Below are 21,086 nucleotides of genomic sequence, written 5' to 3'. Positions count from 1 at the left end.
AATGAAATGACCTGGCCAAGGACATACAGCAGACAAGTGGTAGAGCTGGAGTTAGACTCCCAGGCTCATGCTCTATCTACTAGGGTATGCTGCTTCTCAATCTGTCATGCAGGCCTGTCTGTTCAAACTTCACAACAATCACTAAAATTCACCTTTTTCTCTCCATCCAAACTGTTACCATGCTACTCTAAGCACTTATTCTAACCCACCTTGATAACTATATCAGCCTCCATGGTGACCTCCTTGCCTCCTCACTCTTCCCATTTCTCTGTGCTGCTCAAATCATTTTTCTACAAAACCATTCAGTCCATGTTTCTGCCACTCCTCAAGAGACTCCAGTGGTTGCCCATTTACCTCCGCATTACACCAAAAATCTTTAAAGGCTTTAAAGCACTCGATCATCTTTCCCCCTCCTATCTTATCTACTACAACCCAGCCCTCTCCCTTCACTCCTCTAATGCCAACCTTCTCACTGTAATTTGATTTCATCTCTCTCATCACAAAACTCCTTGCACATATCCTCCCTCTTGCTGGGAATTCCCTCCTCTTCCCTCCCCGTCCCTCCCCCTTCACATTCAGCAGACCATCACTCTCCCCAACTTCAAAACCTCATTAAAATCACATCTCCTGCAAGAGGCTTTCCCTGACTGAACTCTCTTTTCCTCTACTCCCTCTTCTTCTGTGTTGCCTTGCACTTAGATTTTCACCCTTTACTCACCCCCAACTGAACCCCACAGCATTTATACACATATCCCTAACGTATTTGTTTATATCAATCTGTCTCCCCCTAGATATTGTAAGTTCCTCGAGGTTAGGGAAACGTGTCTACGAACTCTGTTATATTGTACTCTCCCAAACGCTTAGTACAATGCTCTGTACACAGTCAGTGCTCAGTAAATACAGTTGATTGATTGGATGCTCCAGGATCCTCCTATGCATCCTAGTGCTCTGCTTCTCCTGATTGTCTCCTAGCAGATACCGGTTCCAGGCTGGACTGGGGCAGTGAGCACACAAGCTTGCTGTCTGAGAACAGTCTCATTCCAGCACCCTTTAATTCCTATGATTTCTCTTAATTCTCCAAGCCCTCATTCTCCCCAAGAGCAGTTCAAAGCAGAACAGGTGGGAGGGCGTGAGAACCAGCCTCCCAGAGCACCACTAGCTCTTTAATGATAATAATAATAATAATGGCATTTTTTAAGCATTTACTATGTGCCAGGCACTGTACTAAGCACTGAGGTGGATACAAAAAGCAAATGGTGTTGGACACAGACCCTGTCCCACATGGGGCTCACAGTCTCAATTTCCATTTTACAGATGAGGTAACAGAGACACAGAAAAGTGAAGTGACTTGGATACTAGTAAGGCTATCTCTGCTCCCACTGATTGTCACCTAGAGGGAAAATCCCTAGGCTGCTGGGAGAAGCAGTGCATAACCCACTGGTTTGTCTGGTACCCAGAGGAGATGAGGGCAACAAGGCAGAGCACAGAGTTGATTGAATCTCCAATGTAATGATATTGGACAGAGTGATGTGAACCATTTCCAGCCCAGGGCACAAAGCTTCCCCAGACTACTGCCCCCAGCCTAGAGCCAGGAGCCTTGGGCATTAGGGGTGGCATTGTGGAGGAGCAGGAGAGGTTGGCAGGTAGGTCAATATCACCAGGATTGACTGAGGATTCACTGAAACCTCTCTGTCTCTGGGGTGGTAATAAGGGAGGTGTCAGCTGTGAAATTTCGATATTTATGTCACCTCTCATCTAGAAATATTGAATGCAATCAAGGACTTTCCTGTTCAGTCCAGAAATGGAGTCTGGGAACAAGACTAGAGATAAAGGGTAAGCACAGCTTCCTGAAGACATAGAGATAAGAGGATTTGTTGCAATTCTGTTTTACTGTGTGTCCTTCCCATGGTTGTGTGATTTTGAAAGTGAAAGCAAGGATAGAGGGCATTGACCCCGGAGATCCCTGGGAGACCCCCCAAGGAGGGTGAAGGACCCTCAGGGTGGAGTCCTCCCAGTTTTCTAACAGGCTCAGGATGTGTGACTATGAAACCTTGGGCTGATTGGACTCCAGTTCAGGGAGACAATTCAGGCAGAAAAAGATTGTATTGATAACCAGATTTAATTAATGCCCTTTTTGCCTTCTTACAGGCTGTGGCCTGTAAGAGCAATAAAAAAACCTACTGCAAAACTACCCATTGCCGTCCGTGAAAGGATACAAAGTGTATTTTTCCAGTTTTTTCCAGGGCTCAATTGGGCCTGAATGCCTGCAGGGAAAGATTTTCATTCATTCAATCGTACTTGTGTGCTTACTATGTTCAAAGCTCTATACTAAGCTCTTAAGTACAATATAACAATAGACAGACACATTACTGCCTCTCACCCTATCTCTTTCACACAGTAACACGTGGCCGTGTCTGCTGCTGTCAAGCAGTTCAGCTACAGAGAAAACATGTTCTTGGAAGTGTCTCTGAAAATAGGGATTCAACTTTTGAGTAGTGTCTCTGTTGGGACCATATACACACCCCAATTAGTCCAGTCCCTTCCCAGGAGGCTGGAGGAGCCAGGTCCACTAGGAGCTGCAGACAAGGCTCAGGAGAACCTGAGGGGCTCTGCGGACTTCATCACACCTGGGCTGGACTCCACCAGCTGCACCTGGAATGGGACCCTTGGCAGAGCCAAAACACAACGTTAAAACTCCTCTTACTGCCCAGATCCCATCTTGACCCCTGAGTGTCTCCCAGAAACCTTCACCTAGCAGAGCAGCCAGTAGGAGAAGCCTCTGGGCTCAGGAATTCTGTCTTTAAACAGGAAGCAGGGCTGGGATTTGCATTTGGGTGCCCCTGTCCCCAGGTTATAAAGGAGGACAGGGCTGCCTGAGGCTTCTGTGACTGAGGGAAGCACCCAGAGGGAACATCCTGGGGAGACTCGAGCTCAGCATAGATCACCCCTCCTAGCCCAGATGAGTCTCCAGTGGGTGTTTCTAGACTGTGAGCTCATTGAGGGAAGGAATGTGTCTGTTTGTTGTCATATTATACTCTCCCAAGCGCTTAGTACAGTGCTTTGCACACAGTAAGTGCTCAGTAAATATGATTGAATGAATGAATGAATGAATGAGTGTATCCACAGAAGGTACAGAAACTGGAGGCAGAAAGGAAAATGGACTTTATTCCAGAGGGGACTCTGTATCTGGAATAGTAATGACTGTTTCTTTGTCCCTGCCTAGCCTGCTTTTTGTAGCAGGCTTTTTTTTCCCCAGTTCAGCCTACTTTTTAAATTACTATTGATGATAGCAATGATGATGATAATTCTAGCATTTGTTAAGCCTGTGTGCTAAGCACTGTATTCATTCAATCATATTTATTGAGCACTTAATATGTGCAGAACACTGTACTAAGCACTTGGGATAGTACAATATAACAATAAGCAGATACATTCCCTAGCCACAACGAGGTTACTAAGCTAACTGCACTTAAGCCCTGAGATAGATACAAGATACTCAGGTCCCATATGAGGCTCATGGTCTAAGGAGGAGGGAGAACAGGTATTGAATTCCCATTATACAGATGAGGGAACTGAGGCACAGGGAATTGAAGTGACTTGCTCAAAGTCACACAGCAGGGAAGCAGGAAAGCCAGGTTTAGAACCCAGGAACCACCTCCTCAGGGTTAGTGTCTGCCCTCAGCCTCACACAGAAGTAACCTAGCAGACCCCTGGGAGAACACTGGTGTTACCGAGATGTCCAGGGTGTGTTTCAAGGTTGAAGTTATGGCATTTGTTAAGCATTTACTATGTGCCAAGCACAGTAATAAGTGTTGGGGTAATGGAGTAATAGCTAAGTTATAGGCAGATCAGATCTAGAATGTTAATGAAAAATGAATATTAATAATGATGGAAAGCATAATAAAAATTAAGGGCACTGGTCACAGGCTGTTTGACCCTGTAGATGGGATGGGAGCATGAACTGAAGACAGTGGGGAAGGGGAATCCGTTGCTTGGAAGTGTTTAGAAAACAAGGGCAGGGGGCAGCTTCAGTGGGATATAAAACTGGAATGGCTGAGGGGGAAGGAGTTGAGGATCTGAACATGGAGCAAGGAGTGGGGAGGGATTAGGAAAGCCTAACACCATCAGCTTTCCCAGGCCTAGTGGCAGTCACCTTTCCTTTTCTCGTCCTGGGCTGGAGCTTTCAGACAGGCTCAGGATGTGGTTTCTGTCACTGTGCTTCTTGCACAATAATATATGGCCATGTCTGAGGGCTTCAGGCTTTTCCACTCCAAGTAGCCGGTGTTGATGGAGTTGTCAGTGGTGATGGTGACTTGTCCTTGAAAGGACGTGGCGTACCTCGTGTCTGCATCTGAAGGGTAAATCATCCCCATCCACTCCAGGCCTTTCCCAGGAGCCTGGCGGACCCAGCTAAGCCAGCTGCCTGTGAACGTGTACCCGGAGGCTTTACAGGAGATCTTCAGGGACGCCCCCGGCTGCTTCACTTCAGGCCCAGACTGTACCAGCTGCACCTCAGAGCAGACACCTTAAAAGGAGACACAAGAATGATTAATCTGGATGTGGGTTCCTTCTCCAACCTCCTCCCCGTCCTCTGATCCCTCACCCCAGTGGTCCCTGACCTGGGAGAGTGACCAGCAGCAATGCGAGGACCAGGTACGAGCCCATCCTGAGAATGAGGCTGCAGAGTCTGATCCGATGCCAAAATCTTCTCCTTCTCTGCCTGGTGAGTGAGGCTGGGTCTCCCTGAACTGGGAGTACCAGGGTTTTGAGCTGGAGACTTCAGTGTGAATTTGCATATGGCCCCTGGTGGGGCAGCCTCCACAGGGTTAAAGTCTCAGCTCTGCTCAGGGCCCAGGGAGGTGTCTCTGCTTCAGGGCAGAGAGCAGAGGGGACAACAGGTGCTCCTTGAACACAGTCTTCAGACACAGGGACCCAAAACCAGAGCCTCCTGTGGGAAGCAGCATCTGGCCTGATTGGAGTTCCACTCAATCAGTTATCAGTGGTAATCATTGTGCAGCTACGGAGTAGAAAGCATTTTTCTAAACCACCCTACTCAAAGAGTCCACCCCTGACCTCCTGATCACACCCTCTCTCCTGCCTGAAATTCCTTTCCCCTTCACACTTGTCACTGTTCCCCCATCTTCCAAATCCTTCTGAAATTGTATCTCCAGAAGGCCTTTCCTTATTTAACATTTCCCCATCCTAAATCCTCACCAAATTCCACTCCATCGCATTTGGGCCATTAAAGCCATCCAACCAGATGTGTCCACCTTCACAAAGACGTATCTATCAACCACAAGTCTGAGGCTTAGGTGAGGTTGAAATAAGCATCTGAATACATTCCTCCTTGTGACAGAAGCACAAGGCAGTGACAAGGTCACAGAGGAGCTGTTCACTGGGTATGGAGAGGAAACCACAGACACTGAACAGACACTCCAGTCTGTACTTGGAACAGGCTGGGAGGGGGCTGTTTCCATCTTCTCCTTCCCAATCCCACCCTCGTCTGACCCAGTTTCAATGGCTTGGTGGTCATTCATTCATTAATTCAATTCTATTTATGGAGCACTTATTGTGAATATAGCACTGTACTAAGCACTTGGGAGAGTGAAATACAACAGACATATGCCCACAACGAGCTTACACTATCAGCCTCCCTGGAATTGCAAATCAAAATGGACTGAAACCTCTTCCCTCTATATCGTTACTGTTTTATGGATGTGTTTTTTTTTCTGTACTTGTTAAACACTTGCTATGTGCAAGGTACTGTCCAAAGCACTGGGGTAGAAACAAGCAAATCAGGTTGGGCTCAGTCCTTGTCCCACATGGGGCTTATGGAGTAAGTCAGAGGATTTAATGCACATTAATCAACATTTAACCAACATTTTATAGATGAGGTAACTGAGGCATAGAGATGTTGAATGAACTGCCCAAGGACACAGAACAGGCAAGTGGTAAAGCTGAAATTAGAACCTAGGTCCTCTGATTCCCTTGCTGCTTCTCTCTTTTTTTTTTTTCTTTTATGGTCTTTTTTGTATGTGCCTTCTAGGCACTGTACTAAACACTGGGATAGATACAAGATAATCAGTCAGTCATATTTATTTAGTTCTTACTGTGCACAGAGAACTGTACTAAGCAGTTGGGAGAGTACAACATAACAATAAACAGACATATTCCCTGCCCAGAATAAGCTTACAGTCTAGAGTGGGAGACAGATATAAATATAAATAAACTACTGATATATTGGATGGGAATGCAGGACCCGTGGGATCGGATGAGTTCCCTGGATTCCAGAGCTGAGAATCTCCTAATTCCACACAGGCCCAGATCAAAGGTTTGTGTTTGTCCCAGGAACAGAGATATGTGATGAATAAATCAATCATCCCTGTACTAACGGAAGCAGCGTGGCTTAGTGAAAAGAGCCTGAGCTTGGGAGTCACAAGTCATGGGTTCTAATCCTGGCTCTGTCAGTTATCAGCTGTGTGACTTTGGGCAAGTCGCTTCATTTCTCTGTGCCTCAGTTACCTCATCTGTAAAATGGGGATTAAGACTGTGAGCCCCTGTGGGACAACCTGATTACCTTGTATCTACCCCAATGCTTAGAACAATGCTTGGAACATAGTAAGCACTTAACAAATACTATCATTATTATAGAGATGCAGCATGGCATAGTGGATAGAGAATGGGCCTGAGAGTCAGAAGATCATGGGTTTTAATCCTGGCCCTGCCACTTGTCTGCTGTGTGTCCTTGGACAAGTCACTTCACTTCTCTGGGCCTTAGTTACCTCATCTGTAAAATGGGGATTAAGGTTGTGAGCCCCAAGTGGGACAACCTGATTACCTTGTATCTACCCCAGTGCTTAGAACAGTGCTTGGCATATTGTAAGTGCTTAACAAATACCATTATTATTATTATTATTATTATTAATGTCCACCTTCCCAGAAAATGCATATTGACAGGGCCTTAATTCAGCCCTCTCTATCAGCTGCTCAGCAGTCATGAAGGAGGGAATGGTCCCTGGGGGAAAGCTGTACGCTGGACAGGGAAAGGAAACCACAGATACGGAACAGAAACCTCTCTGCCTCACTCTCCACCTGCTCCTGGAACTGGGCTCCTTGTGCTCAGTGGGTCCTGAGTGCCCCCTGATGCCCAGCCTCCTCCTGACCACCTGAAGGGGAACATTTGTTTCTGGACTCACATTCACTGCCCCACACAGTGTGTCTCTTGCACAGTTTTGCACAGCTTTGTATGTGACTGTCAGGCTGTTGAGTGGTAGAGAAAACTCGTTCTAGGAAGTGTCTCTGGAGATGGAGGTTCAACTTTTAAGAAAGGGATCATAGATAGTGTCGTTGTTGGGACTATATATACATCCCATTTACTCCAGCCCCTTCTCAGGGGGCTGAAGGAGCCAGGTCCACAAAGTGCTGGTGACTGAGCCACCGGTTACAGTGCAGGAGAGTCTGAGGAGTCCTAAAGGCTTCACCACTTCCAGGCTGGACTCCAACAGCTGCAACTGGGATGGGACTCACAGCAGAGTCATAACCCAATATTAAAGCTCCTCTCACTGCCTGGAACCCACTGTGACTTTGGAGTACCTCCCAGCAACCCTAACCTGGCATGGTGGCCAATAGGGGCATCAGGAGCAGGAAGGAGTGGACCATTTCCAGGAAGTCTGGTCAGGGAGAAGCCTCGGTGCTTGGGGAGTCTTTGTTTAAACAAGAAATCGGGGCTGTGATTTTCATGTGGGTGTCCCAAGGGAGAATAACGGAGAACAGGGCTGGCTGAGAGCTCTGTTTGCTGAGGAAAGCTCCCAGAGGGACCATCCTGGGGAGAAAGGGAATCGAGCTCAGCACAGTTCTTTCCTCCCAGCCCAGCTGTGTGTCCAATGGGCATCTTCATAGAAGGTCAGGGAAACTGGAAGCAGAAAGAAAAATGGCCTTTATTCCTGAGGGGACTCTGTGTCTGGGACAGGAATGACTATGTGTTTGCCCCTGTCTTGCCTACTGAACTGTAGCTAAGTCTTTCTCCAATTAAGCACCCTTTCATTATTATTGAAGATAATAATGATGATAATTCTAGTATTTATTAAGAACTCACTTTGTGTCAAGCACTGTACTAAGCACTGGAATAGATACAAGGTAGTCAGGTCCCATAAGGGGCTCACAGTCTAAGGAGGAAGGAGAACAGGTACTGAATCCCCATTTAACAGATGCGGAAACTGAGGCACAGAGAAGTGAAGTGACTAGCCTAAGGTCACACAGCAGGCAAATGGTGGATACAGAATTAGAACCCAGCAGCTGAATCCTTGGAGTTAGTCCCTGCTCTCAGCCTCACAAAGAAGGACCTAGCAGAGCCCTGGGAGAACATTGGTATCACCATAAAGTCTAGAGGTGATGGCCAGGGGGTGTTTCAAAGATGCAATTATGGCATTTGTTAAACATTTACTATGTGCCAAGCAGAGTAATAAGTGCAGGGGTAGATGGAGTAGTACATAAGGTATAGGCAGATCAGACACAATCTGTTTATGAAAAATGAATAATAATGATGGCATGCATAATAAAAAGGAAGGGCAGTGGTCACTGAAGTCAGAGGGGGCAGTATCCATCTACAAGCTATTTGACCCTGTAGATGGGATGGGAGCATGAACTGAAGGCAGTGGGGCAGGGGAACATGTTGCCTGGAAGTGTTTGGAAAACAAGGGCAGGGGGCAACTTCAGTAGGATATAAAGCTGGAATTGCAGAGGGGGAAGGAGCTGAGGATCTGAACCTGGAGCAGGGAGTGGGGAGGGGATTAAGAAAGCCTAAACACCATCAGCTTTCCCAGGCCTAGTGACAACCACCTTTCCTTTGCTGGTCCTGGGCTGGAGGTTTCTGACAGGCTCAGGATGTGGTTTCTCTCACTGTGTCTGTAGCACAGTAATACATGGCCATGTCTGAGGGCTTCAGGCTTTTCCACTCCAAGTAGCCAGTGTTGATGGAGTTGTCGGTGGTCATGGTGACTTGTCCTTGAAAGGATGGTCCATACTTTGTCTCTGCATCTTCAGGGTCAATCCTCCCCATCCATTCCAAGGCTTTTCCAGGAGCCTGGTGGACCCAGTGCAGGTACTTGCTGGTGAACGTGTATCCGGAGGCTTTACAGGAGATCTTCAGGGATGTCCCTGGCTGCTTCACTTCGGGCCCAGACTGTATCAGCTGCACCTCAGAGCAGACACCTGAAGGGGAGATAGAGAATGGTCAATCTGGATGTGGGCTCCTTCCCCGACCTCTCCCTCCTCTGATCCCTCACCCCAGTGGTCCCTGACCTGGGATCATGGCCACTAACATCACGAGGACCAGGTACGAGCCCATCCTGAGAATGAGGCTGCAGAGTCCGACACAATGCCAAAATCTCCTCCTTCTCTGCCTGGAGAGTGAGGCTGGGTCTCTCTGAACTGGGAGTAGCAAGGTTTTGAGCTGGAGACTTCAGTGTGAATTTGCATATGGCCTCTTGTGGGGCAGCCTCCATAGGGTTAAAGTCTCAGCTCTGCTCAGGGCCCCAGAGGGTGTGTCTGCCTCAGGACAGGGAGTAGAGGGGACAGCAAGTGCTCCTTGAGAACAGTCTTCAGACACAGGGACACAACCCCAGAGCCTCCTGAGAGAAGGGGCATCTATCCTGATGTCTGGAGTTCCACTCAATTAATCGGCTCTCAGTGGTAATCTACTGAGATAGTGTATATCTACTGAGTGCTAAGCATTTTTCTAAACTACCCTACTCGCCACAGTGGTAGTCATTGTATATCTACTGAGTGCTAAGCATTTTTCTAAACTACCCTACTTGCCGTGCCTCTTAGTCATTTCTCCCACCCGGACTTCTTGATCACACCTGCTCTTCTACCTGAAATTCCTTTCCCCTTCACACCTGACAATGCCCCCTGTCTCATTCCTGCCCCAGGGATATTTCTCCAGCCCAGATCTGGTAAGGGATGACAAGGAGCTGGAGATGGGGCTGTAAACATGGGTGGGGGAGAGGGGTGTGTTTGTGCTGGGATGCATGACCCAAGGGATTGGGTGATTCCCCTGGAATCCAGGGCTGAGAATATCTTACTTGAACACTGTCCCATTGCAATGGTAAATTTGGGGGAGTTTGACCCAGGAACAGAGATATGTGATGAATTAATTGCTAATCCATGCATTAATGTCCACCTTCCCAGAATATACACACTTGTGAGGGCTTAATCCTGCCCTCTCTGTCACAACTGTTCAGCAGTCAGGAAGGAGGGGATGGTCCCAGGGGGGAAACTGTGTGCTGGGCAGGGAGAAGAAACCACTGAACTGAAACTCGGTCTTCACCTGGAACTGGCCTTTTTTGGCTCAGTGGGCCAAGGTTTGTGTCTGGGTTCACACTCTGCCCTGCACTGTGCTCTCCCGCAGTAATACTCAGCCATGTCTGTTGAAGTCAATCTTTCTATCTGCAGTTGGCCAGTGGAACCACTGGTGGAGGGAAAGACTCGCCCTTTGAATGGGCTCTAAAATGTATGGATACGCAGTTCTGCAAATTGCTATCCAAAGCAGAACTTTTCTCGGGGCCTGACAGATCTGGTACAGGTGGTGATCATTGATGCTTCATCCTGACACTGCACCACTCCAGGACCATAGATGCTCCAGGCCTGACAGTCTCGGTCGGTTTTTGAGTCAGAGTGATGCTGGCCAGGACTCCTGCAGAGAAGAGAGAGGATAGTTTATCAAGACCCTCATTTCAGTGGAACGAGGGCTCCTTAGGACACACTGCTGCTGGAGTCCTGACATTTCTGTCCCTCACAGTGTCCAGAGGAGGATGGAGAGAGCCCTCTGTCCTCTCCCCTATATCAGGGGCCTTGCCAAAGCTGTTCCTCAGGGAGGGAAATAGCTGCTGTCTGACTTCTCCCCATTCCTTCACCTCATCCAGAAGCCCCCACTCTGATTGGTTGGATAGGATTTGCCTCTGGAGGCCTTTGCATGGGCTGCAGTATTTCATTGTAGATTTCTGGGTCTTTGTCTTTGTCTTCTTCAAAATCACAGGCCCACAAAATTCTCTGAGTTGTCTCAGGTCCACACACATGGGATTGATGGAGGTTTCCATCCTTGTTGCTTTTGTCAATCTCACTATTATTGTCGGCCTCTACTCCATCCTAATTCCCTTGAACTCTCAGCTGCCTCTGACTCTGTAGGCCACCACCTCCTCCTGGAAACCTTACCCAACCTTGCCTTCATTGACACTGTCCACACCTTGTCCTCTTCCTATCTCCCAGTCTCAGTCTCTTTCACAGGCTCAATCAATGGTATTTATTGAGCGCTAAGTGTGGATCATTATGCAGAGAAGCAGCATGGCCTAGTGGATAGAGCACAGACCTGCAACAGGCCTGGAAGCCAGGAAGACCTGAGTTCTAATCCCATTATCTGTCAATAATAATAATAATAATAATAATAATAATAATAATAATGGCATTTATTAAGCACTTACTATGTGCAAAGCACTGTTCTAAGCGTTGGGGGTTACAAGGTGATCAGGTTGTCCCATGGGCGGGGGGCTCATAGTCTTAATCCCCATTTTACAGATGAGGTGATTGAGGCCCAGAGAAGTTAAGTCGCTTGCCCAAAGTCACACAGATGACAGTTGGCAGAGCCAGGATTTGAACCCATGACCTCTGACTCCAAAGCCCGGGCTCTTTCCACTAAGCCATGCTGCTTCACTTATCTGCTGTGTGACCTTGGGCAAGTCACTTCACTTCTTTCTGCCTCAGTTACCTCATCCAGGACATGGGGATTTAGACTGTGAGCCCCATGTAGGACAGGGACTGTGTCAAACCTGATTAGCTTGTATCTACCCCAGTCCTTAGAACAGTGCTTGAAACATAAGTGCTTACCAAATACAATTATTATTATTATTACTAAGTGCTTGGGAGAGTACAAAACAACAGAATTAGCAGGTAAACTCCCTGCCCAGCCTCCTCTTCTGCATCTCGCCCCCTGAGCCTCAAGGCTCAGTCCTGGGTCCCCTTCTATTCTCCATCTATACCCACTGCATTGGAGAATTAATTTAGTCCCATGGCTTCAACTACCATCTCTGCATAGATGATTCCCAAAATCTCCCTCTGCAGCCCCAATCTTTCTCCTTCTCCACAGTCTCATAGTTCCTCCTACCTTAAGGACATCTCTACTCAGATGTCCCACCAACAGTAAAAACGTAACGTCCAAAAAACTCCTCATCTGCCCACCCAAACCCTTTTCTCCACCTGACATTTTCACTACCACCCTCTGTTTCACAAACCCACAACCTTGAAATTATCCTCAACTCATCTCTCTCATATAAACCCACATTGTCGATCTGTCAAGAAATCCTGTCCATCAAACCTTCATACACTGCTAAAATTTGCCCTTTCTTCTCCATTCAGACTTTTACCACGTTTACCTAAGTAGCTATTCTACCCCACCTTGACTCCTGTGTCATCTTTCTTGCTGACTGCCCTGCCTCCTGTCTCTCCCCACTCCAATCCATAGTTCATTCAGCTGCCCAGATCATTTTTCTAAAAAAGCATTCAGTCCATCTAAATTTAAACCAAGCACTTTTCCCTAATATGAGAAACCACCTTCCCCACTCTGCAATTACAATGCAAAGATACATTCAACCTATGCCAAACCTTCCTTGTCTAAAGGTGAGAATTGCTAGAATTGGTCCCATTTCCTACCCCAGAGACACTGCTCCAGCCCAGATGTGGATCAGGTAAGGGATGACAGGGAGTTGGAGGTGGGGGTATAAACTTGGGTGGGGGAAGAAGTGTGGATTTGTGCAGTGATGCATGATTGTGGGATTGGATGCATCCCCAAGATTCCAGGGCTGGGAATCCCCTAATCCCACTCTAGCCCTGTGCAGGGGCAAATATTAGGGAGTTTGGTCCAGGATCAGAGATGCGTGATGAATAAATTGACCATCCATGTAATAATGTCCACCTTCTCAGAATATAACACTTATCTGGGCTTTATCCTACCCTCTCTGACTCAGCTGCTCAGCAATAGGGAAGCAGGGGATGTTCCAGGGGAAATGCCGCATTCTAGGCAAGGAGAGGAAAATGCAGACACTGAAGAGAAACACCTAAGCCTTGCTGTCCAGCTGCTCCTGGAACTGGGCTCCTTGTGCTCACTGAGTCCTGTGCACCCTCGGCCATCCAGCCTCCTCCTGACCAACAGCAAGGGAAAGTTTGTGTCTGGTCTCACACTCACTGCCCTGCACTGTGTCTCTGTCACACACTATTATATGGCCTTGTCTGCTGAAGATGGTCCATCTATCTGCAGTCAGTTGGTGAAACCACTGGTGGAGGGAGAGACTCACCCTTTGAATAGGTTGATAAAGTGTATAAGTATCCAGTGCTGAAAGCTGCCATCCAAAGTGGGCCTTTTCCTGAGGCCAGGCAGATCTGGTACAGGAGGTGATCACTGATGTCACATTCCAACACGGCACACTCCAGGACCACTGATGCTCCAGGCCTGTTGATCTCCTTCGGCCTCTGAGTCAGAACGATCCTGGCCAGAGCCACTGCAGAATACAGAGAGGATGGTTTATCAAGATCTAGGGGCCCTGCTGCCTGGAGCCTAGGGAATAGGGGCAGACACCGACCTGGCAGCTGTGAGGACCAGGATGCTGGAGATGCACATTTTGGTGGAATGAGGCCTCATTGGGACACGCTGCTGCTGGAGTCCTGATATTTCTGTTCCTCACAGCATCCTGAGGAGGATGGAGAGGGCCCTCATTCCACAGCCTATAACAGAGGCAGAGACAAAGCTGCTCTGCAGGGAAAGAAACAGCTGCTGTTTGACTCCTCCCTGTTCCTTCACTTCATCCAGAAACTCCCCCTTCGATTAATTGGGTAGGATTTGCCACTGGAGGCCTTTTACATGGGTTGCAGCATTTCACGGTGGATTTCCATGTCTGCCTCTTTGTCTTCTTCATCATCTTCAAAATCACAGGCTGACAAAGTTATCTGAGTGGTCTCAAGTCCACACCCTTGGGATTAATGGAGGTCTCCATCTTTGTGGCTCTTGTCATTCTTACTATTACTATTGGCCTTTACTCCATCCTAATCCCCTTTCATGTCTAAGCTGCCTTTGTCACTGTGGGTCTCCACCTTCTCCTAGAAACCTTATCCAACCTCGATTTCACTGACACTGTCCATATCAGGTTCTCCTCCTATCTCTCTGACTGCTCATTCACAATCTCTTTCACAGGCTCAATCAATAGTATTTAGTAAGCACTATGTTCAGAGCATTGTACTAAGCACTTGGGAGAGTACAGTGGACACACTTCCTGCCTAGCTTCCTCTTCTGCATCTCACCTGCTAACTGTGGGAATCCCTCAAGGCTCAGTCCTGAATCTCCTTCTATTCTCCATCTGTACCCACTCCTTTGGTGAACTCATTTGCTCCCATGGCTTCAACTACCATCTCAATGTAGATGATTCATTCATTCATTCATTCATTCATTCAGTTGTATTTATTGAGTGCTTACTGTGTGCAGAGCACTGTACTAAGCGCTTGGAAGAGTATACTATAACAATGAACAGACACCCAAATTTCCCTCTCCTTCCCTGATCTTTCTCATTCTCTGCAGTCTCATATTTCCTCATGCCTTCAGAACATTTCTACGCAGATGTCCCACCAACACCTCAAATGTAACATGTCCAAAAATCAGAACTCCTCATCTGTCCACACAAACCCCGTTCTCCCCATGATTTTCCCACCACTGTAGACAGCATCATACTCCTCCCTGTTTCACAAGCCCATAACCCTGGAAATATTCCAGACTCATCTCTCTCTCATTCAACCCACATATTTAATGTCAACAAATCCTGTCCATCCTACCTTCACTACATTGCTGAAATCTGCACTATCCTCTCCATTCAAACTGTTATCATGTTGATCCAAGCACTTATTCTATCCTATTTTAACTCTTGCAACAGCCTCCTTGCTGACTGCCCTCCCTCCAATCTCTCCCAACTCCAGTCCATACTTTATTCTGCTGCCCAGATCAGTTTTTCTAAAACAAACATTCAGTCCACATTTCCCCACTACTCAAGAACATCCACTAGTTACCTATTGCCCTCCAGATCAAACACAAACTCCTTACCTTCGGCTTTAAACTACTCAATCACCTTGCCCCTTCCTATCTTACCTTGCTGATTTCTTACTGCAACCCAGCTCATTCACTTCACTATTCTAATACCAACCTGAGTAAATCTTGTCTATCAGCCACTTACCCATGTCCTGCCTCTGTCTTGGAACTCTCTTCCCTTACATATGCAACAGACCATCACTCTCCCCACATTCAAAGAAGTTGGATTTGTACACTTTATTCACCCAGCCCTTGGAACCACAGTATGTATGTTTATACCCATAATCAATTTTAATGTCTACCTCTCACAGTAGACTGAAGCCCCTTTTATGGGCAGTGCTTTGTATAGTGTTCTGCACCCAGTAAGCTCATGTCTCTTGAAATTACTAATAATTTTTGGCTGCTCAGTGTCCTATGAGAACCCATCCCCAGTGCTTCAGAGCCTCTGATAGGAGAATTGTTTATATTTATCCAGAGTCTTGGTAGTAAAGTGTTTAATGTAGACTGTGAGCCTGTTGTTGGGTAGGGACCATCTCTATATGTTACCAGCTTGTACTTCCCAAGTGCTTAGTACAGTGCTCTACACACAGTAAGCACTCAATAAATTCAATTGAATGAATGAATGAATTGGACTGGAACCAAAAAACAAGCAAGGTTAATAGTTCATTGAATTAGTTATGGCACTATCATGAAATTCAATTCAAAATACATAGATCTGCTCCATGTATAGAGTGTGGCTCTTTAAATTAAGAATGTGGATGATAGTAATTGTCCCTGAATTTTCAGGAATCAATAACTAGGTGTAAGAAAATGAAATCTCTGGGTTGAAGCTGTTGTCTGTGGTCACTGTTACTCTGTCCCCACCAGCCACTGGAGCTCAGAAATCCTCTCCGGGTTTCTGACAGGCTCAGGATGTGGTTTCTCTCATTGTGTCTTTCGCACAGTAATAGAGGGCCATGTCCTCGGTTTTCAGGCTGTTCATTTGCAGATTCAGCAGGCTGTTGGAGTTGTCTCTGGTGATGGTGAATCGGCCTTTCACAGAGTCTGCGTAGTATGTACTGCTACCACTACTACTTATTGCTGCAACCCACTCGAGCCCCTTCCCTGGAGCCTGGCGGACCCAGTGCATTGCATAGCTGCTAAAGGTGAATCCAGAGGCTTTACAGGAGAGGCGGAGAGACCCTCCAGGCTGTTTCACATCTCCTCCAGACTCCTCCAGCTGGATCTCGCCCTGGACACCTGCAAACACAGAGATAATGTGGAGCATAAGAACAGTCGCATATGCACACACACATACACCAGTTATTCATGTTAGGTACATCTTTCCTCAATTACCTTGAAGTAGGATCAGGATGGAAACCAAAGTGAGGGCAGACTGCATGGTGGGGGCTGTGGGGACAGTTCTGGGTGCAGGAGGGGAAAGGCACAGACAGTGCGCTGGGGCTCCCCTCAGAGCTGCAGGGACAGGGGCCATGGGGACTTAAATTAGGGCTGGAGGGGCTCTATTTGCATCTCTTCCTCTCTATAAAGGCACAACAGCCATCTCCTGGGGGTGAGTCCCTGCCCTCTGCTGCAGAGAGAAGAACCCACCAAACCTCCATCCAGCACCAGAGCAGTGGTGTCTGAGATGGCTAGGAAAGGGTGGACATTGATAGACCTGGGAAGCACCAAACTGGTGACTGGGGAAAATAAGAATATTAAAAATTCAACCTTATGAGACCCAAATCCACTACAGATAGCCAATCCATGTATACTCTCTGAGGACTCTTTTTGTATTACTATTAATGGTATTCATTATGCATCTACTATGTGGCAGGCACTAAGCACTAGCATAGTTTCTGCTGTTCAGGCCTGAGTGCTCCAACACCATAGGAAAGTAGAAGGGGCAGTCAGGGACTGCTCCTAGACTTTTCAGGAGGTCCCATTGGAGTCAGAGCACCTTGCAGTTTGAAAAACCTACAAGCAAATGACTCACTAGTAAATCTAACTAATAAGGTAGTTCCAAAGTGTTTTCAGTTATTAAGGCAATAACCACATTATAATCTATGGCTAAAAGTTTACTTTCATGCAACATTCCCTGATATGAGAAACCACCTTCTCCACTCTGTAATCACCACAGATGTTAGTCTCCCCGCTCTAGACTGTAAATTCATTGTGAGCAGAGAATATGTCTGTTTATTGCATTGTACTCTCCCAAATGCTTAGTACAATGTTCTACACTCAGTAATTGTTCTATAAATATGATTACATGAATGAATATGCTAAATCTTCTGATCTAAGAAGATCCCTGTAGAGAACTCCCAGACTTGGTCCCCATTCCTGCCCAAGGGACACTGCTCCAGCCCAGATGTGGATCAGGTAAAAGATGACAGCGAGCTGGAGATGGAGCTTATGTACTTGGGCAGAGGAGGAGGTGTGGGTTTGTGTGGGGATTCATAATCTATGGTATGGGGTGAGTCACCTGGATTTCAGGGCTAAGAATCCATTAATTCCACATTGGCCCACTGCAATTATCAAATTTTGGGGAGTTTGGTCCAGGAACAGAGATGTGTGTTGAATAAATTGATAACCCTCGTATTAATGTCCACCTTCCCAGAATATACACACTTACAAGGGTTTAATCCTGCCCTCGCTGTTTTAGCAACTCAGCAGTGAGGAAAGAAGAGATGGTGCCTGGGGGAAAGCTGTGTGCTGGACAGGGAGAGGAAACCACAGGCACTGAACAGAAACTCCTTCTCTGCCTCGTTTTCCACCTGCTTCTGGAACTGAGCAACTGGTGGTGGGCGGGTTCTGAGCGCCTCCTGTTGCCCAGCCTCCTCTTAACTGCCTGCTGGGGAAGGTTTGTGTCTGGGCTCACACTCACTGTCCAGCGTAGTGTGTCTACGGCTTTCAGGCTGTTAATTTGTAAGTAGAAATGGGAGCTGTCCTTGGATTGGAGTGGGAGGCAAGGACTCCCAGCTAGGAGTTCATTCCTAGGGATAGTGAGAAAATTGATGATGTTAAGTCTCCCTGGGGCCCTCAGTCCCTGACTGGCCCAACACTGAAGCTCAGGAATGGAGGGAATAACTCAAGGGAATCAATCAATGGCTTTTACTGGGGACTTTGGGCTGAGCACTAGATTAAGTACTTGGGAGAGGACAATACCATAGTTCATCCTCCATTTCAATATGATCCTGACCATCCTTCCTTCCACCCCTGTTGCTCAACTGAGCTACCGGCCTCTCCCCTCCCCATCCCATAATCTGGGGATTCAGGATCTGGGTTTCTGGGGTCTGAAGAGACAGACTGGATTCAGGACCGCTGAGTGATGGGGTGTACACAGACCCTACAACTACCTCTAACCCCCATTTCCCCAGACCCTAAACCTGCCTCTTAACCCCCATCCCACCAGGTCAGTTCTGACCCTGTCGGTACCCTCCTGTATCCCAACCTTTCCCCCTTCAGCATGCTGTAGACTATGAGCCCATTGTTGGGTAGGGACCACCTCTATATGTTGCTGATTTGTACTTCCCAAGCGCTTAGTACAGTGCTCTACACCCAGTAAGTGCTCAATAAATTGAATGAATGAATGAATCTTCAGTAACAGTTATAGACTCTTGTCTGTGAATCAGTCCAGATGGAAGCAGTGAAGCCTAGTGTAAAGTGCACAGGCCTGAGAGTCAGAGGACATGAGTTCTAATCCCAGCTTTGCCACTTATCTGCTCTGTGACCTAGGACAAGTCTAAACTTCTTCGTCCCTCAGTTACCTCATCTGGAAAATGAAGATTAAGAGTGAGACTGCCATGGTCTTACCCTGGGATTGGGTGGGCAGCTCAGAGAAATTTTATATGCTACTAAGAATATTTTTCCTAAGTGCTGGTATTGCTTTAGGGTGGGAAAGATTGTCTTTTGTTGCGGTGAGGGGTGTGGTAGTCCTGCGCCCCTCCCCCCCAGTGCCCCTAGTGTCTCTTCCAGGCAGGATCAGAGTCTGGGGGAGAATCCTTGACCTCCTACCCTCCTCCATGTCCTGGTCCATCTCCCAGTTCCACAGCATCCTAACTATCCCTCTTTCATCCCTGCTGTTCCACCCAGCCCCCAGCTTCTCTCCTTCCCCTCTCATTAGCTGGGGGTTTGGGGTTTGGGAGCTGAGGGAGATGGACTGAGGTCAGCCTTTCTGAGGGAGTGGGATAAACATGGATCCTGTCCCTGCCTCTAATCCCCACCACTTCTGGTCAGTTCCATCCCTGCCTGTATCCTCCTCCCAGCCAAGAGACCCCCCAACACACACATACCCTGGGCTGCCCTCTCTCAGCCAGCCTTCCTCATGCCATCTCCCAGCCCTGGACCTGCCTTCCCCCTCACCTGACTCTTCCCAGCCCTCCAGTACATTAGAACTGACCAAAAAATCCTCCTCCACCAGCAAGTCTCCCGGCTATACTGTAAGCTCCATGGAGGCAGGTATCTTGTCTACTCTCTGTCTATTGCACTTGCTCAAGGGCTTAGTACAGTGCTCTGCACACACTAAATGATCAGATTGATTAATTGATGAGTTAAGTCAAAAATATTCTCCCTGTCCCCTACATTTCTGGTGAAGTTTCCACTAGAGGAGAAATATGGTCAAGGGCTTGGAGGCTTCTCTCCAAGGGCTTCAAGCTGTCCCTCTAGTGTTTCTTCCATTTGGTTATTGATTTCACTGCTGGAGCCTCCTACCAAAATGTTACCTGCCTCAGGTTTGGCCTTTTTTCTTCTCCCTCTGCAGCTGCAGTGTGGAGTTCTTGCTCCCACATCTTCCTTGCCCTCTTGCCTGTCTCCCCCCCTTAACCCCCCCCCCACCCCCAGGGGTCTGAGAGCTTTGGCAGGAGGATGAGTTACAAAGCCTCGACTCATGGGAATGCCCTGATTCACCTCTCCTTAGGGTTGACCTGGAGGTCCTTATCAAAATGACGGAAGCCATGGGCACTGTGTCCGGGGCCATCTGCATGTTCACATTCAGGACAGAGTCTGGACTAGTGACCCCCAAATGGGGAGGGCACTGAGGTTCCAACCAACTTCCCTGGGTTTCTAGTGATGGGGGAAATCTGGAAAACTGCCAGATCAAGGAGTCACTGGGCACAGAGCAGAGAGGCAGAGGAGGGTTTTCTCTACCATGGATGTGTTTACTGTCTGTCTCCCATAGACCTGGGAATAACTGGAGGCTAGTTTGTTCCCCAACACCCAGAACAGGATGCCCTCACAAAGCTGCTCTCTGCTGCTTTGCTCCCCTTTGCCAGCAGGAGCCCAGAAATCCTCCCAGGGTTTCTGACAGACTCGGGATGTGGTTTCCGTCACTGTGTCTCACACACAGTAATACAGGGCTGTGTCCTCAGTTTTCAGGTTGTTCACCTGCAGATGCAGCAGGCTGTTGGCATTGTCCCTGGAGATGGTGAATCGGCCTTTCACAGAGTCTGAATAGTATGCACCACTTCCAGGAGTTATGCCCGAGACCCACTCTGGTCCCTTCCCTGGAGCCTGGCGGATCCAATCCATATCATAGCTGCTGAAAGTAAATCCAGAGGCTTTACAGGAGAGGCGCAGAGACCCTCCGGGCTGTCTCAAGTCTCCCCTGGACTCCACCAACTGGACATCACCCTGGACACCTGAAAACACAGAGACAGAATGCATTAGGAGAACAGTCTCATTCACACCCATTCATTCACTCATTCATACACACACACACACACACACACATGCACACACACACACACACACACACACACACACACCAATTATCTATGTCTCTCACATCTTCTCTCAATTACCTTGGATCAGGGTCAGGATGGAAACCAAATTAAGGGTAGACTGCATGATGGGGACTATGGGAACCGTTCTGGGGGCAGGAAGGGAACAGCACAGGCAACGGGGTTGGGGCTCCTCTCCCAGAGCTGCAGGGACAGAGGCCATGTGGGCTTTAATCAGGGCTGGAGGGGCCCCATTTGCATCTCCTCCTCTC

At 47.7% G+C, this 21,086-nt stretch overlaps 3 gene segments (V, D, J or C); all 3 read right to left on the bottom strand.

Annotated features, from left to right (window-relative positions):
• Positions 1 to 4,193: 4,193 nt before the first annotated feature.
• On the bottom strand, positions 4,194 to 4,728 carry LOC119936556. The segment is given in 2 exon segments: positions 4,194 to 4,525; positions 4,620 to 4,728. Coding segments are annotated over 2 exon segments (378 nt in total).
• A 4,150-nt stretch (positions 4,729 to 8,878) lies between these two features.
• On the bottom strand, positions 8,879 to 9,410 carry LOC119936555. The segment is given in 2 exon segments: positions 8,879 to 9,210; positions 9,301 to 9,410. Coding segments are annotated over 2 exon segments (378 nt in total).
• A 6,615-nt stretch (positions 9,411 to 16,025) lies between these two features.
• Positions 16,026 to 16,558, bottom strand: LOC119936684. The segment is given in 2 exon segments: positions 16,026 to 16,357; positions 16,454 to 16,558. Coding segments are annotated over 2 exon segments (378 nt in total).
• Between the last annotated feature and the right edge of the window lie 4,528 nt (positions 16,559 to 21,086).

Source organism: Tachyglossus aculeatus, chromosome 14 (genome assembly GCF_015852505.1).
Source record: "Tachyglossus aculeatus isolate mTacAcu1 chromosome 14, mTacAcu1.pri, whole genome shotgun sequence".
In the NCBI taxonomy this organism is placed as follows: Eukaryota; Metazoa; Chordata; class Mammalia; order Monotremata; family Tachyglossidae; genus Tachyglossus; species Tachyglossus aculeatus.
The sequence above is the reverse complement of the archived record's forward strand: the minus strand, read 5'-3'. Positions and strand labels throughout refer to the sequence as shown.